Source organism: Alexandromys fortis, unplaced genomic scaffold, assembly GCF_014885135.2.
Source record: "Alexandromys fortis isolate MF-2015 unplaced genomic scaffold, M_Fortis_MF-2015_v1.1 scaffold_4, whole genome shotgun sequence".
Taxonomy (NCBI): domain Eukaryota; kingdom Metazoa; phylum Chordata; class Mammalia; order Rodentia; family Cricetidae; genus Alexandromys; species Alexandromys fortis.
Genome location: NW_026067944.1, coordinates 19,034,368 through 19,053,715, shown reverse-complemented (window position 1 = coordinate 19,053,715; position 19,348 = coordinate 19,034,368). Strand labels below are relative to the sequence as shown.

Sequence of the window (19,348 nt, the reverse complement as noted above, 5' to 3'; positions counted from 1 at the left end):
TCAATAATACAATGATTCTATGATCGAATCCAAAGGTATTTTCAAAGGATATCCATTTTTCTGAAAGTAGTCTTTACTTTCCATTTTGTCAAGATTCAAATCTAGTGTAGCATATTACATTTAGTTTGCATGTTTATTTTCTTTAATTTGGAACAGTTTTCTCAGATTGTCTTAGTGATTTAGGACGATGACAACTTAAAAATTATACTCAAGTTACTTTATAGAATGCTGGCACATGTTTTAAGGAGGCTGCTTGTTTCCTGGTCACCCAGACTCCAGAAATAATCACACTTGGCCTGTTAGCTTTAACCTCTTTTTTTTTTTTTTTTTCATCGTTAGGAGAGAATTTTATTTTAAAAGTGTCATCTTAAACTGCAAGGATGTCTGTTAAACATCACAATTAAACATGCCAAAGGAGAAGCCATGTTGTCACAATGCCCACTTACCCCCCCAGACACCTCAAACCCACCCTTGCTGACCTTCTAACCCCCCCTTTTTTTCTTTTTTTCTTCTTTTTATTAAACAAGAGAAAGTAGACAGATACATGTTGGTAAATGCTAACTGTCTGTATTCACATAGACACAGTGTAATCTCTGAGCCCAATATACAGAGAAAGGAAAAAAGCTAGAATTCTATGCACTACTATACAGGGGCCTAGCACCCTCCAGCCTCCAGCAGAGCCAAAGGGGCTGGAGGGCTTTTCTTTTTTCCCACAGAGCACCGTGGTGGTGGTGTTAAATCCACAGTTCAAGACAAGAAAAGATAAAAATGAATGTAGAACAGAGTAGTGGAGATTCTTTTCCCATTGTATTTTTCTCAAGACATTTCCCCAAAAATAAGTTGAGAACCATGGTATTGAGAAGCGAGACCTCAGAAACAGGGCGACTGAGCACAAGAGGGATTGGGGACGGGAGGGAAATGACTGCAACTTGCTCCCAGGGACTGGAGAAATTTAAAAAATAAAAAGAAAATAAAAAAAAGAGAGTCGGAATCCATCAGTCTTCTGTGCTAGTCATCCTCGCCTTCATCCTCCTCTCCTTCTTCCCCTTCATCATCATCTTCATCTTCATCTTCTTCCCCTTCATCTCCTTCTTCATCAATATCTTCCAAGCCTTCTTCTTCTTCATCATCATCGTCATCATCTTCTGCCTCTCCCTCTTCATCGTCCATATCAGGAACCAAATAGTACTGCAAGGGGTTTGGCCAAATGTCGTCTTTGATGACCTCTCCTAACTCATCTGCACCTGCATCAGAGTGGTCAGTAAACCAGGTAAAGAAGCTCTCTGGCTCTTCGTGTTGTCTCTTCCTGCTGGCCTTATTCTGTGTTTGACTCGAGCGTTTTGTCAAATCCTTTCCAGATTTCCATTTGATTTCAGTGGACTTTGAGGATGGGTCACCACTCTCATTCAGATGAAATTCTTTGGAGAGAACTTTATTTTCGAAGTAGGGATTTTCATCAAAATAAAAATCTATTCTGTAACCTGATTTAATGTCTTCAAATTCTGTTACTTCAACTCTGGTTAAATAATGCAGAGCCTCTTCGTCTTCCTCCCCAAGCAGTGCAGACACTTGTGGATGGTTGACAAATGTGGTTACCCAAAAATTTGGGATTTTAGCGATCAATTCTGACCTCTTCTGAAAAAACGGTTGGCGGAGTTTGTTATATTTTTGTTCTACTTTTAGTATTTCCTCACTTGCTTGTTCATTAAGTCTGTCTATTTCATTTTGTACTTCGTCAATGTGTTCAATTGCTTCTTGCTGCTCTTTTTCTCCCTTCGGCAGGCCGGGAGAGGCAGACTTGTCCTCCAGTTTCGGGGACGGAGCCGATTTGGGTTTCTTGGACTGAGGCAGAAGCGCAGATTGCCGTTTCGGGGCCATGACACGAGGGAAGTGGCTAGAGGCCAGAGGCCAGATGCAGAGAGCAGGAAGAAACTCGCAGGAACTCTAGCTTGTCAGCTAAATCATATATATATAATTTATTTATTTATTAAATATTTCTGTCTCTTCCCGTCACCGCCTCCCATTCCCCCCTCCCCCAATCAAGTCCACTCCCTCGTCAGCCCAAAGAGCATTCAGGGTTCCCTGCCCTTTGGGAAGTCCAATCTTATTTCTTAATTTAACCCATTTCTATTAATCTGTATATTGCCACATGGCAGTGGCTTACAGGGTAATGTTCCAATGTCTGTCTCTGGCGGGGCTACATGGCTTCTCCTTTCTCTACTTTCCTTCCAGCATTCAGTTTAGTTCCCCCCCCCCTCGCCTACCTAAGTTCTGCCCTATCAACAGGCCAAGACAGTTTCTTTATTCACCAATAGTATTCACAGCATACAGAGGGGGAATTCCACATCAAGCCAGCTTGTGACATTTCTCTCGAGATTTTTGCAATGTACTTTATCATTGAAGCACATGCTTATATTTGTGTTTCATCAAGAATAATGGAGAAGTGACCCTTCTTCTATAGTGTGCCCCTGAGGGACATTGATCAGTTGGCATTTAAAAAAAAAATACTTGCTTTAACATTATTTTACTTTTGCCATTGTTAGGCAATGCAGGTCTGTGCAGTAGTAAAATATATTACCAAGCCATTATAGAGGCTTTCTTAATTATTGTTTTATTATTCTTGGTGCATATTTAAAATTAAGATTTAGAAACATATGGTTATTTACCACTCAATGAACTTTGCTGTATCATATCTTTCTCCTCTCTTTGTTTCGTGCATTTAAAAGTATACAATAATATTTTTAGAAGAAAAGAAAATGAATCTTCCCACACTGATACACCTAAAATTTCATTTCCTTTCCTCCCTTCACCCACATGTCTTCTAGATGTGATTTGTTTTCACAGAGGTCAATTCAATAAAAGAAGTTTCAAATTCCTTTTTTAGTAGGCAATAGTTGAAGAAAATAATGGAGATATATAAAATCATTGTGAATCCTCAGGATAAATCTCAGATATTCTGTCATTGCAAGAAAACTGGTTTTTCCTGAATTTAGTCTAAGAAATGGTATTTCCTTTGAATGTGTAAGTGGTAAAGTATTCTGTCTCTTTGAGTTATTTTATGTCTGAGTAGTACAACATTCCTACATTGAGCAATCCTACAAATCACTAATTTAATCAAAGTGGACCTGTTTCAAAAAAGTCATTTTTCTATTATCCATAACAAAATCCTGTACCAGCCCTGGGGTGATGTAAGCTGGCTTCTGAGCTTAGCCCTAACAACAGTCTTTTAATTAGTTTACTCACATTGTGGAGCTGCAGAGCATGAATACATCACTCGATTGTACACAGATTGCTGATGTTTTGAAGTCTAGACTTACATAATTAACCCAACACTTCCAGTTTGGGTAAGTTATGATATCACAACATTCTGTCACTTGACATTCACAAGGGTAAATGCAAATTATTGAATAATAATCATTTAATTGATTTTCCATAAAAGAATGACTTCAATATATTTCTCATATAAAATATATACTTTCAGTTTGGAAGAATATATTCTTGGGGTGTCTTAACATGACTTTGTCTTCAAAAAAGTCATACGAAGCTCAAAAATAAGAGGTGGAGAATTAACAGTATCACTATTACGATATCTCTCTATGTCCTTCCTTGTTGCCTGCTATATATATATAAAATCAGCTACTATAAGATTTGTGCTTAACTAAACATACCTGATATCTGCCTGCTTTTCAAAGGACTGCCCTCATCCACATGTCACACACCTCACTAGAAAGTTGTAAGTTTAATGGTTGACTTTAGCTGGTGTATGATTCCCAGAAGGTTTAAGGCAATTTGCTGAAAGTTAGCAAGTTTTGCACTATAGCTACAACCTAGGATAGGGCAAAACTAATCTCTACCTAATATGCCATTATTGTTTGGAGCTTTTTTTTTTCCTGACCTACATTGTTTTTTTTTTTTTCTTTTGTTCATTTTCTGAAACTGCTTTCTTGATATGGCACCTGAAAAAAAAAAATGATCCTGTCACAGGATAGAATATTTAGTTTATGGCAATACCTAGCAGTAGCCATCCTGGGAATATGTTTCTAGGGACATGATTTCTGGATGGTAAGACATAATCACTGGTTTTAAGTGTAATGTTGGCAGTTATGTTGCAAGGTAATTGCTAAGACTTCAACCATGTTGTGCCTGAATGGGATAAATCATGAAGAGGCTGCACTAGCCATGTGCTATCCCTGGGGATTGAGAGAAGCAGGAGATACCACAGTCATAATAATAGTAGATCTTATGGTCTTGCTGTGGGCTTGCTTTTAATTGACCCGACAAAGTGAGAGGCTCAAATCTACTAATCAAAAATTTAAAGCAATTTACGGAAAATAGAAAAACCCTACGCTGTCTTTTGTCACGAACTCATATCCTGTAGTTTGTAGGTTAAAGCTTGGATTCTGAGGACAGGATTCAACAATAGAATGTAGTAGAAATTGAAAGCAAATTTTAAAATATCTGCAATTCTGGAGTCACTGAAATAATAGTAAAAGGAATGAGTTTTTCAATGGGGTATATAAGGCAAACAAATTACAGTAAAAAAAAATCTTGAAATACTTCTGTGTCTATCACTAGATAGACTGCTCAAGAGGTGGTGGACCTGGGAGATGGAGCTGACAAATAAGGCACACTAAAGTTTTATGCAATAGCCAACATTATTCAGAGTATCTGACAATTCTTACTCTGAGGGTTGATATGCACGTAAGGAAAGGATCCAATCACAAGTTAGGTAAGATTCACAAGGCGGGCAAACCTCACACAGCAAAAATGTGTTCTTCCATACATACATACAATCAATTAACAGTAGCCAATTATAATGAATAATTTTAAGTAAGCACATCCATTTCTGTTATATCTTGGAGAGACAAAAAATACATTACAACAACAACTTCATGTTTTTGAGCAAACTGAGGTCAAAAACTTTTGTCCTCCACTATTGGAGTTTCTCAGATGTCTCCTCAAAGAACTCCATTCATGTACCCTATCCTAACAAGAAGTTCCTTGGAATCCATTGTTTATAGAGAAGCTAAACTAATGTACTTTATAGGAAATATATTTTATTTATATAGGATTTACCTCACCTTATATCTCTGCACTAACACCAATAAATGTGGATATGGGTCGGTATCATAAATGCAATAAGTATGTAGTTTTTAGAAGAAATTTGAAATGGAAGAGATGTAGAGCATGTTAAAGGTATACTGGCAAGAACATGGGAAGTGCAAATAAATGTCAGTATTTCAAGCTAATTTGATGTTTTTATGCACATAGATGATTGTCTATGTATAAATGTGTCTATATTTCAATAATAAATAAAAGATTTTGGAAGTATTGGAACATTTTCATAAAATTAGGATTCAGCCCTTCAGAGTGCATTCTTATAAATGCATGTAATGATACCTGAAACATACTAGCATTGGAGTACTCAATATTTAGTGAAGTAAGAGTTCAGAATAGCTTTGTATATGAGTCCAAGGAATGAATGAAGTCACATAAGTGAAGACATAAGAACACATTAATAATTTGTGTTCTGAGAAAAGGCTAGTATGACACTTTCTTCACAGTGACTCTAATGACAGTTGACTGTGGAAAGCAATTAAGTTACATTAGGAGTTCAGTGGTAGATGTCCAGCACAGACTGAAAATAAAGATAAGAGGGGACAATCTAGATCTAGCTTCCCCTTGCCACTGATGACAAGGTACTGTTTCCACGTTAGGAGCCAGCTAAAACCCCTTCAATCACAAGAGATGACATAGGTACTATTCTTATGGACAGCTGAAGAAAAATGCAAACAGAGATGTCTAATATGGCCTTTAAGATTTAAAATTATTATTGAACTGTGAATGTGGACTTCAGTATTTTTATCTGTTATGGTTATCTGCTGTTTATCTTAATGTGAACTTTGTGTTTCAGTAACTATAATTTCATTTTCTTTATTTATAGTGTTCCTTGTCTATGTGTATTTCCATCTTCAGTCCAAAATATGCTACCAATATTCTCTTTAAGGTTGGTTTTGTGGATATGAACACTTTTAGCCTGTTTGTATCATTGAAAGTCATTCTTGTACAAGTATGACAGGTAATTTTTTGGGCCTAAAATGACTTTTATGATCTCCAAGAACTTGGAGTACATTATTCTAGGCAATTCTGGCTTACAAGGTTTCGATTGAGAAATCAGCCATTATGCCAATAGGGGTTCCTTTCTATGGGGACTGTTTTTTTTTTTTTCTCTATGCAACATATTTTTTTTGCTTCTATGACCTAATTCCTTTAGTTTGTCTTTGGGTCCTGTTGTTGTATATTCTACTTAATCTATTATATTTATGAGTTTTCCCCTTAGTTTTATAATTTTGTTATAAAGTTCTACAATTTAATCTTCATTTCAGCTTACATTCTTTTCAATGTTTCTGTTAATTTTTTATTTGTTCACTTAAGTTTTTGTATCTTGAAGGAGCTGTCATTTTATTCATTTTTATTGGAAATCACTCAAATGTTTGTGTTTTTAAGTTCTTTGAGCTGTTCATTTGTTTCATTAATCTCCTTGAAGTCTTTAAGTTAATGACTCTTTTAAATTCTGTATCCTATGGTCCAATTATATAATTCTAATTGGACGAAATTTTTTCTACAGGAGAGGTCAATGGGGTAGGACATATGATCTTTACCTTTCATAACGTTTTTATAATGAGATCTGGACATTCATTTATTTGGTGTGTGTCTGTAAATGTAGGTATTCTATGTTTCAGAACCTGGGAGTTTGGAAAGACAACCCCTGTTTTGTTTGTCAGATATGTGGTATGTTTAAGATTTGGGGAAAGTCCAGGCAACATAAGAACAGACTCATCAGGTTGGACAGCACAGAGGATGCATGGGCCTGCCTAGGACTGGAGGAAAAATTGAGACAAGCAGCTGTAGGAGTATTAAATGTTGGTAGCATTGTGCCATGAAGCAAAGGTAAGAAACCTGCTTCACTGTGTTGCAGTGAAGCAGTGAAATTAGTGCTGGAGATATCTCTTTTTTGTATTTTTATATTATTACTTTTTAATACAACGTTTTCATCATATCTTCCCCCCAAATCTCCTCCAACATACCCCTCATTTCCCATCCAACTTCATATTCTCTCTCTGTCTCCCCCTTTCTCTCTCAAACACACACACACACACACACACACAAACACACACACAAGAGCAAACCCAAAGTTTCGAGCTTTTTTAAAAGATCTTGGTGCATGACTCCCCTAATCCCAAGGCACAGTGGTGAGCAAGATGGCTAGTAGTTCTTTGTCATTATTTAGTTGGTAATGAATTGGCAACAAGTTTCCTTGCCTGAACTTCTGGTTAGAACCCCATGTTCAGACTTCCAACTTAAACTGTCCTAGATCAGCACAGTGATGGGATAGCTGACAGGCATAAATTAGGAGAAGAACCCTAACTCTAAAAATTCTTAAATTGGGACAGAGTTATCACTCCTTGAAATCTAGAGTCCAGCTGAGATTGAGATCTAGACTTTAGTGCTTGAAGTTACTCTGAGACTGTGAAAGATTATGGGGGGATTTTGAAGTTGAACTAAATTCATTTTACATTATGATGCATTCATAAATTTATGGGGATGGTGAAGAAATTTAGAAGTTCTCAGAGGAAATGCCCCCCATATGTTTCAGTATTTGAACATGTTTTCAGTATTTGTACATGTGGTACTCTTTGCGGCAGGTTAAGTTAGGCTCATGAAAGAAGTACATCACTGAGGACAATCTTTGGGCATTTATATTCTTGTCACACCTCCAGTTAACCTTCTTTGTTTCCTTTCTGCGACTTGTAATGTGATCTCTTCTCTTCCTTTTAGTGTTTCTATTCCTCTCTGCACCATAATGACTACTATCTATGTAGAACAATAAGCCCAAACCAACTCTCTCTCTTCTTTAACTTGCCTTTGGTTATCTTATTTTATCATTACAGCCGGAAAGTAACTAATATATTGTCTCTAAATAGTTATTGCATTTTCTCTATCTCATTAACTTAATATATATAAAAATATTTGCCAGACTGTGGTAGCAGAACCACTGATTTTGTTGTTAGCACTTTCAGTCCAACAAGTATGTCATTTCATACCTGCCACTACTTTGCTACAATGTTCAGACCATAGTGGCTACTGCTGTGCGATTTTCTGTGTCACAACATGCCCACTTAATCAAGGAAAGGCACTGTGTTCTTCCCGGTGTAATGACTCTGCTTTACTTTTAGATGGGGCATTAAATACAAAGATCAAAAGTAACTTTTTATTGCTACCCATTTAATTCTTGCTGCTTAGTATCATTTAAATGTGACTTTTGAATAAGAAAGTAAATAAGCTCACAGAGGAGTAATCATCATTTCTTTAAATATTTATGCCATATGGAAAATTTTCTCTCAGTATGAGAAAGCCCATGATATAAAGTATGACTACAAATGAATACATTAGTGAATAAATCTGCATCATAATCTGTTCCTCCCACTTTAGGACTAAAAATGCATATTTCCAATAATGATTATACTCGAAAAAAAGAATGTACAATAAAGAAGAAAGTAAGTCATATTTCTGATATCAATTTTATTATTAAATAACAATTACCTTTCCTACCTTGTAGAACCTGGATATCAATCAACCTTTCTGAGAGACAGAAAAAAAAAAAAACAAAAACATCCTTGTATAGAGATACTTTTTCCTTACAAATCATTATCTGTTGGAAGTAGCTCCTTGGTTAGGGGTGAGGGCTTCATCTATTTTCCCTCTCACAATGGGGATCATAGCTGGTGTAGACCTGTGCAGGTCCTGTGAATGTTGCCTCAGTCTCTGTGTGGCTTAGGCATTATGTCCTGATGTGTCGAGACTGTCCTGTTTCTTTGGTGTCTTCTATCCCTACTGGCTCTGAGAATTTTCTGTCTCATCTTCCAAGACATTCCTGGAGCTTTGAGAAAGGGCTTAGATAGAGATATTCTTAACTACTTTCACTGTCTATACAAACCACACTTAAAAGATAAGAGAATAGCCCAGATGGCCAACACACACACACACAAAAAATACAAACCCAACTCAATGGTACTTTTTGAGGTATTTTTGGTTGTTTTTATTTAGTATTTTTTTAGTTTTTGCTGCTTTGTCATTTTACTTTTTATTATATAATATGATTTCTAATTTTATTTCTATGGATTTTCAGTATGTATGAATGGATTTTTTTTTCTTTTTCGAGACAGGGTTTCTCTGTGGTTTTGGAGCCTGTCCTGGAACTAGCTCTTGTAGACCAGGCTGCTCTCAAACTCACAAAGATCCACCTGCCTCTGCCTCCCAAGTCTGGGATTAAAGTCGTGCGCTACCACCGCCCGGCTTGTATAAATGGATTTTTGTGTGTCTCCATGAGTATAAGTCCTTCTTGTACTTTTATATTGACCCTTTATTACTTATCATTATTTTTTTTTGCTTTGCTCTTTTCTGGCTTGTTAGTTTTTATTTTATATGATTATTATTATTATTAAATTAACTAAAAATCATCATAATTAAATTAATTAATAATAATTTCTATTATTAATTTTTATTTTGATACTTGTTGGTTTTCTAATGAGAGACAAAGGGTGCAGATTTGGGTTGGTGTGGAATAGGGAAGAATCTGGAAGGAGTGAGAGAAAGAGAAACGCTAAAAGAATATATTTTATGAATGAAAGACTTTTTTCAATAAATAGAAAAAACTCTAGAAAAGCTGCAGCATTTATTGCTATTTTTCCAAGGTCATACTTAGTATATTTTTATAAGTGGATTGCATTTTTATTTAGTGCTCATATGTGCCTGTAAGTGCACATGTATTTGTATGCATGGACAAATGCTAAGGTATACTTATAGAGGACAGAGGACTTCTTGATGTAGTTTGTTTTTTCTTTCAGCAACGTGGGAACTCAGGTCATCACATTTAGTAAAAAGCCATTTCAGAGTCTCAACTCTTTTTTTCCAACTCTTGAATAAAAAGTCTTAGAGGTTTCTATAATATCCGTTTTAAGGCTAAGTTTATTAAATAAATAACTTTCCTTCAAATCACTTATAGTTCACTTTTATCAAGAGTATAAAACATTACTCATTTCTTCTTCTTTACTTAAAACATGTAAATAATTTCAAATGTAATACACTTTGTTGATAGGTTTTGTTACATATTACTTTATATATTTACATTTACATTTATTTTATCAAATATTTTCATGTATATTCACACATAAAATAAGGGAAAGCATGAAGTTTATTGATATTTATGTGAGGGAAGAACAGAATGTGCTGTGTGCAATAAACATTTGGATGGGTTTTATTATAAAATAAAATGTTAAAATATATCACCATCCTGTCTTAAGCAAATTAATCATTTTTTATTTTGTTGTATAACTGTATTAAAACAGTCAAATGTCATTGTAAACAATGACATTATATTCTTATTTGTTTAGAAATAAAACACATGGTTCAAAGTCATGCATAAATCATTAAGACAGACAATTGAACTTCATTTATGTTGGAAGTTATGTACTATAATAGGATATGCCAAGGGAAGAAATAGAACTCCAGCCAGATGAAAGAATGTTTATTTCACCTTCCCAAATTAAATGACTCAAATGCCTCTTCAAAGTGATGACATAATACAAACTACTTGCTGTTGAGAAAGTATAATTTGCATCTGTTGGAAGCATGTGAATCTTTTATAGCTTTTCATTAATTAGTCTAATTGTATGATGTTTTAAGTATGAAAATGAACAATAAATATATCTTGTATTTCATGTCCTCTTAAAATCATAATTTCAAATTCACATTTCAATTTTCAATTTAAATGGTCTGGCACTATTCTTATTTTTAATCGTTAAGGATCAATAACACATTTATGGCAAGTTTAAACATTTATTGCAATATTAACATAGTAGTACTTTTATGTACTACACTATATAAAACATGTAAATTTTATTTAACCTTAAGTTTTAAGCTTTTCTCTACATGTTTTGTAGTGAGTCATATAGCATCATAAAGCAACTTCAATGACCAGAAGATAAGCTAGATGATACTATTTGTGGAGAATACTTGAAAAGTAAGTTCAGAATTTATTAATTGTTTGAAACAAATTCAAAGTCATTATGTTCTGTCTTATTTTTGGAATTGTACACAGTGAATCTAGAAATTGTAGTATTATTGAAAGGAACTACCATGTATGTTCATCTTGTTACTTTATTTTATTTTTACTTTAATTATTGGTGGGGTAGGTCCCAGCTCATTGTGGGTTATGCTTTGCCTAGGTCACTGGTCCTAGGTTCTAAAAAAAAGCTGATTGATGAGCAAGCCATTAAATAGTACCCCTCCATGGCCTCTGCAACAGCCTCTACCTCCGGGTTCCTACCTTTCTTGAGTCCCTGTTCTGACTTTCTTTGATGATGAACAGTGATGTAGAAGCATAAGCTGAATACCACCCCCCTTCCACTGGTCATGGTATTTTGTCACAGTAATAGAAACCCTAAGACAAGTTGATACCAGAAAGAGTATACCACTGTAACAGACCTGATCACATTTAGGGAGGTTTATGGAATGACTTTGTAACTTTGGGCTAGAATAGCCATTGATTGTTGAGAGCAAAGTGGAGTGTTCTGTAGGAGCTTGTTAGGAAGGCTTTTGAGATTAGTGCAGAGGATGGAGACTTGGCATGTCAGGTTTCAAAGGAAAGTTTGAAGACTTTATCATTGTTTGCTGTTTTGAATTACATTCCCTTCTGGTCAGCGGGGGCTGAAGATTACCATTATCATGATTACAAGAGACTGACATGATAGTAAAATTTCTGCATTACTAGGGTAATTGATGTTCATTACTTGGAGCTATGATGGTAGTAGGGATTAAGAAGAGACCAGTAGCACAAACTCCAAAATAATATGAGAAGGCTCAGAACACACAGACTGTGTTCCAGAAGCAGTATGGATTTTTACCTTGTGCTGGCAGCAGAAATTTGTAGTTTGGGAGTCACCCAGATATTACTGATTTTGAATAAATAAAGCAGTCATGAAAAACAGCTAAGTCATAGTCCTGTGAGAGCCAGGACTGTCTGCTGATGAAGGTACAGCCTAGGTGATATTTGAAGGCTCAGGATTGAAGGGGTCTTTGCTAATTAGTGGGTGCCAGGTACAGTAAAAAATTCTCTCAAGAAAGAAAGTAAAAAGCAATTAAGGAAGACACTGAGGTTGACAGAAGCTACAAGACTACAAGACTGTCACACACAAACACACACACACACACACACACACACACACACACACATCCACAGAAAGCAGGGATCTCCCTAAACACAAATCTGTAACCTTTTAGACCATATTGAATGATCCTGTGTGGTTAGAATAGTTTTGTCCTTACTATCGACAACATTCATGACAAAGCAGCCCTATGTCACGGGATTGTTATTTGAGGAACTCCATAAATGTTGTTGCTTTTGTACATGTAAGACCTGGAGAGATCTCAGAGGCAGACTCATCTGATGAATCATTCATTGAGATAAATCTTACTTCAAATATTTTAGTTACTCAAGAATAATAAGATACCACCTTTTTCCTAACCTGGAGTTGACTTGGATTTATTTAAGAAACACTTGTTCAAAATGTGGAAAATATACCCTATGGGAAATAGTCTTTTTACAAGAAAGAAAGCATATCAATCACTCATGAATCACACCAGTTATTCTGTATTGAGGGGCTACATAATCTAAGAAAATTTAATAAAATCATGTCAAAGTACATAAAATGAGTGTCATTTGAATTATTCTTGTGTTATATCATTTTTCTTCATGTTCTGAAATTACCTTGTCTAAGTTAATTCATTTTGCTAATATAAAATTTCACATTTAATAGAATAAAATATTATTTCAACAAAATTAATATACAATTTAGTTATTAATATATGGAAAGGTATTTGCTATCTTTTCTTCTGCCTTTAATTCTTAGTCCTTTATTGTAGCCATATTTGTTGTATGATTCTTGATTTTACATTTATTACAACAATATTGAAATTTTTGCATGCTCAAAATGTTTATTCCTCTGAATTGCAATTTAAGAGTTGTATATTTAATAAAACACAACCAGAGAAATAATTATCATTCTTTAAAAAAAAATCATGTGCTGCATGGTGCTTTTTATAGATGATTTCCAATTAAAGTTTCTCAAGCATTTTAAGTTATTGAAAAAACATTTCATGTAAAATATCATGAGGCTACAAAGACTCAAAATATTACAAAATCACAACAGTAAAAGACTTCCTTAGAACTATGACAGAAAAGAATGGCACATTTTACAGAGACATTTAAAATGCTTAATTTAGATATAATTTGATTGTTAAAATACTTAATGACACATAGAAAAAAAAGATTTGGGCCATTATAAAATACTTTTTTTTTAAAGAAACTGAGAAGCAGAATGATTTTACATCAAAAGTAACGTAGTACTGAAATCTATATTGTTACTGTGGACGCTAATATAGGTGTGGAATTACTCCATCCTAAAAGACTGTAAACATGATAAAACTGGAAAAGTTTCCTCAGAAGTAATAATTTGAAGAACCTCAAATGGATTATTTAAAAAATCTGAGCCGGGTGGTGGTGGCGCATGCCTTTAATTCCAGCACTTGGGAGGCAGAGGCAGGCGGATCTCTGTGAGTTCGAGAGCAGCCTGGTCTACAAGAGCTAGTTCCAGGACAGGCTCCAAAAACACAGAGAAACTCTGTTTCGAAAAACAACAACAACAAAAAATCTGATTAGAGATAAACTACTGAAGAAAGGATGTAAGGAAAGACAGTAACAGATACTAGTCAACCAAAAATACTGAAAGCCCAGATAAATAGTTCAGAGTAAGCAGGGAAGTATACTGAGGGTCCTTAATATTTAGAGAATTGTAAATAGGCTACCAAATGTTTATTCCACTCTGTGATGCAATGTGCTCTAACCACTCAGGAGATTTGTGTGCTAAAGAAATATTGTACATCATCATATTGTACATGTTTAAATTTAACATATTTAAAATTTATATTTCACAAATAGAACCAATGGATTCAGAGCTATGTAGTGGTAGCAGAATCTATAATTTCTTCAATGTATCAAGATAAGTGGATACAAATGCATGTGGTGTCTCAAGTACAGATTTAATATGTTTGGAAAGGGTCTTTTATTTTTGAAAAACTGAATAAGTCATTATTCCACACTTTATACATTAATGTCATTCATTACTATAATATCAAGAGCTAAATACCTGCTGAGTTAAGTAGGAAATTACTTTGAAAGTTCCCAAAATTTTGGTTCCCATAGTTAAATCAAAATGATTTTAAAGAATAGATAGTCACAGAAATCACAAGAATAAGGAACATCTATTGAGATGATTGTATGACTTCTGTCTTAAAATATACTTGTGAAATTTATAACAGTTATTGACATCCATAAGTTAAACTATGCTTGCTTCTCCAGAACAAAGTGAACTTTGACATGGTGAAAATGTAGCTTTTATTTTTTTATTGTAATTAGACTTTTATCATATGATGTGGTATGATTATTATTTCCCCTCCCACAATTCTTCCAAAAATTCTTCCCATCTCCACTCCAAACTAAACACATTTGATACTGAAGAGAAAAAAATAGAGTTTAATCTCTAAATTCTGTAGTTTATTGGATATTAAGCTCAGGGTAGTTTATAACACAGTTCACAAAATAATACTCCTCTCTGAAAGGTGTTGTTTCATCTAATTATTATACCAATTATTATTATATTATAATATCGTAAAAAACATATATTATATTATAATATATAATAATATGTATTATATTATAACAATTATTGTTGGGGAAGAGAAAATTATGTTTAGTAATACTTTTTTGTTGGTCTTCTGGCCCTCAAATAACAACATGTAGACTTCATATTAATTTTGAAAGTCTGACCTCTGCTTCAGTTTATCTCTAACTAGCTCTTATAGTTCAAATTAACCTGTTTTTCTTAACTTCTTTCTTCTTCCGCACGGCTCAGCTACCTCTGCTCTGTACTATATATCTGACCTCTTCAGTGTCTCCCTTATGTCTCCCCGACAAAATCTGTGCACCTAAATTCCTTTTTTTCTTCCTCTCCCCAGAAATCCTTCCTATCCTCTTCTGCCTTGTTCTTGCTCATTCAGCACTCTATTAAACCAGTCACAGCAGTACATCTTCACAGAGGAAATATCCTTCAACAATCATGTGCCACTCAATAATAAATAATTAAAGATTAAATATTGTATTAATTTAGGAAAATTTTTTATGACGATGACTTAAAAGGGTAAACTATATTCCTGAATAAGCTGTGATGATGTATTATTAGACAAAATAGTGCACATTTCCACCTTAATACAATAAAACAAAGGCTATGGAAACAAAGACCATAATTCATACATATAAAGGCAAGTGTTGGTCCAGAAACCGAAGAGAATCCTGCCACATGCAGATCATGAGATGGGCTGTACCAGGGTGTGCATGGCACAAGGAAATCACAATGTTACAGGTCAATATAAAAATGAGCCCAAGGAGAAGACAGTAAACAAGTACTATCTTTTCAATCTATATTCAGCCATTTCACCAGTGTTAGGGAAGGATACCAACATTTGTGGAGAGTCATAACAAAATCCAAGGTAAGCAAAAAGGAATCTATTCAACTTGGCATTCAAAGCTCTCCGGGATCTATATAGACAGGTAAATACATTTTCAATATTTTCTTTTTTTAAGGGGGTATTTTGACACAGGGTTTCTCTGTGTAGCTTTGGTGCCTGTCCTGAAACTTCCTTTGTAGCCTAGGCTGGACTCGAACTCACAGAAATCCACCTGTCTGTGCCTTGTATGCGCTGGGATTAAAATCATATGCCACCACTGCCTGGCCCAATTTTCAATATTTTCTTAATGGATATTTTCATGGAATAAATTAGGTAATATACTGGAAATTGCCTTGTAAGCAAAATTAATTTTTGACATAGAAACCAGTATTTTTTGTTACAAAATAGAGATTAATTTATATATAATATAAAACTGATATTACTTAAATGCCACCAAAGCACAAAACTTTCATCCAATGGCCCCATGGTATAGGAAAGAGTGTCATTACAAAACTGTGTTTAATCTGGAGGATAGGAGTAAATATTATATTTATATATAACCATGACACTTATTCTCTCTTTGTAGGTTATTTGGATATAGGGATTTTACATTTCTCATGAACTATATCACCATCAATTTCAGGCTAGTTATACAACAGTAATAAGTTTTAAAGTGTGGACTAGTTTTAATATTACTAGCATATAAACTGTAATTCCTAATGTTTCTTATTGTTTATAATATTTGGGTACTTATACAAAATAAATGAAGTATATCACATTCATAAATTATGGCTGAACATTTGTTATTTTTAAATATTTGTATGAGTAGATATTAACTTTACAACATAATGACCTTACTCGATATTTTTATCTGTGTATGGTGTACTGAAACACCCAAAATGTAAAGAAATTAGGTGAACCAGTAAAGGATTAAGTTACTTTGGGATGTAATTTCTTCAGTTTGAATGTACAGTGGACATTTTAGTAATTGATGGACTATTTGGGGAGTTTCCTTGATAGTAATTAACTTTTTCCCCTTGGTCTTTTGTTAGTATTGTGAGTCTTTGACAGTTAATGCATTGTAATAGATTCCTGCCAGTCCCACATTCCCCCCATCTCCTGTTGAACTACTTTTTAGCAGGTTATCCTCCTATGTTCATTCCTTGCTTAGTTTTAGTTTGATCCTGCATATGTAATTAAGATTTTTGCAAAGTTCATATGTCATATTCTTTCCAGAAGACAGTACTTCCCCATACTCTTTCTCCCATTTCTGTATCTTTTAGTTTTCCTGGCATTCTATTGCAATATTCACCTGAGCCTTGAAAGAAGTGACATAGATGTTTCACTAAATATAGATAGTATTCGTAGAAACATAAACAAAATATCTGTTGATTATTTAACCATCTGACAGCTTACTTAAACTTATAATAGCTATATTCCTTTGTAAAAATTTATTTGAAGGTTTATGTTTCTGAATTTTTTTTGTAAGTCATGGAAAATCCCTATTCATCCTATCTTATGCCCTCAATAATGGTTGGAATTCGTCTGATTAATGTAAAGACACACAAGTATGCAGCACTGTTTTAAACTTCTCTTACATTGAAAATCTTCAAGTATATGATTTTAATTTACAAATACATGTGTACTATTATTATCTATGTCAAGATAATTAACATATGTGTTATTTTAAAAAACTGATTCTTGCCCTTTTTAACGATCTTTACTGTTTCTTGCAGCAGAGTCAGACCTCAACGCTTTGTACTACTAAAATTTAATTGACAAATTTAAATAGCATACTATGATGGAGTATTACTATTGTTAACCTAAACAGAAAGATAACTTTTAACTATTCCAAACTTTAGCTACATTATTTTGATAAGTAACATTTATAATGCAAATATTTTAATAAATATATAATAAATATGACATCATTATAAAACTATTAGTGTATTGGCTAATTTGCATCTGTTTATATTTTTGTGTAAACTTACCCAACTCAGTTCATGTATGTATAATATATGCACATATTATGTATTATATACAATATACATTATATAATGCAATCTTAAATTTATCAATAATGGCAAACCAATACTGACTAGAAGAAATGTAAAGTTTTATGTGTGTAATCAAGAATGTGGCTATTATTAAAAGTGGCTATAAAGTAAGAAAAAGATCATCTCTGAAAAGACTAAAGAAAAACAATTTAGCAAATAAAACAAGCATCAACAGATTTTTCTCTCCATTTTTAAAAGCACAGGACACATTTAACTCATTACAGTGCTTCTCTATCATGACTGCATAGTGCTGTGACTATAATAATTAAATAATTAGTGATACTTATGCTCCGTTTACAATTCCTCATTGAGAATTGAAGAAATGAACGTTTTTGTCCAAGATGACATCAATAGTCTTTTACAAGAAAGTAACATGGAATCAATAATTTTGTGACCAGACACAGACTCATATTAATGAGAAAAATAAATTAGAAAGATAAACCTCCAAATGTATAGAAAATGCAGTCCCACGTTGAGTAGAAGTAAAATCATGCTCACTCATATGCATGAGATTATTTTAAGATTCTGGATAACATTTGAGATCATATTCTTTACAATATATTCCATCAGTAGATACTGTGGGAACTTAAAATGCTGTAAGGTATTATTATAAGAAATAATTTCATTCATATCTGTTTAGTCTGTATTAAAAAAGTCTTTGCTACTATAAGTTCAGTGAAGGTCAATCAGCCTGGCTCTGGTAAATCAAGGGGCTTGAACATTTCCATTGTATTTGAAGGGAATTTTCTAAGAAATTGCTTGAATGTGATAATGCTTGATATTCAATTGTAAAATATGTTGTGCAGCTATAGCCCCTTGCGTATACTAAATCTCTCTCAAAACTATACTTGTTAATCATTAAAGTAGCTTATATCTGATCTTAAATGCCAGATAATTAACATTCCATAATTAAAATATGGAAGTGACTAATTTATTCATACATAGTATTTGAACTGAGTGGCTCCTAGGCTCTATTCAGTCTATACCCTGAACAAAACTCTGCCCCTCCTGTGCTCTGTAGTCTACAATATGCAATTGAGAATTTTCACCTCATTGCTCTTCTAAATGAGTGAAGATGGATACGTCATCCAAAAGATCTTTCTATTTATAATTTTCCATAATTCAGTAAATAGTTTAACCTTTTAAACTGATGGAATAATATATTTAGAATATACAAAAATAAATGACTTTTATATATCAAGCTAGTACATACAGAAACATGTTTTAAGCTTTAAAAATATCAGGAAAAATATGATTTTAGATTTGATCAAGCTAAAACTATGGAACAAAGTTAATTTTCTATGTGACTAAGACATTTGCTTTCATTTCTGATATTCCTCATTTCTATGTAATATTGATCACTTATTTTCAATTACAGTTGATTTATATTTATTTCAACTTCACTCATCACCAAATTTAAGACTCTCCTATGTTGTATATCTCACAAAATACAATTCTTTTTACCTTGTATTATTGGAATTCGATATTCATTAAACAACAACTCTCCAACGCCTCCCAACTGCTGTCAGTCCTCACTCATTTACATGCAACCATGTGTCATTTGTCTTTTTGTGCTAGGTTTATTTTACCTATGTTGATTTCTTCAAGATTAATGTCTGCTATTGACTAATGCAGACATTTTAAAGGGTGAATCGTACAGTTTTTTT

The 19,348-nt window shown here is 33.7% G+C and overlaps 1 protein-coding gene across 1 annotated transcript; it reads right to left on the bottom strand.

The window, feature by feature from the left end:
• Positions 1 to 492: 492 nt before the first annotated feature.
• Positions 493 to 1,938, bottom strand: LOC126505775 (protein SET). The gene has a single exon (XM_050149028.1). It carries the CDS (start codon positions 1,876 to 1,878, stop codon positions 1,009 to 1,011), a length of 870 nt encoding a protein of 289 aa, XP_050004985.1. The 5' UTR covers positions 1,879 to 1,938; the 3' UTR covers positions 493 to 1,008.
• Between the last annotated feature and the right edge of the window lie 17,410 nt (positions 1,939 to 19,348).

Bases quoted from the DNA above. Each gene is read 5' to 3' on its own strand.
- LOC126505775 (XM_050149028.1), bottom strand. From the start codon at position 1,878: ATGGCCCCGAAACGGCAATCTGCGCTTCTGCCTCAGTCCAAGAAACCC.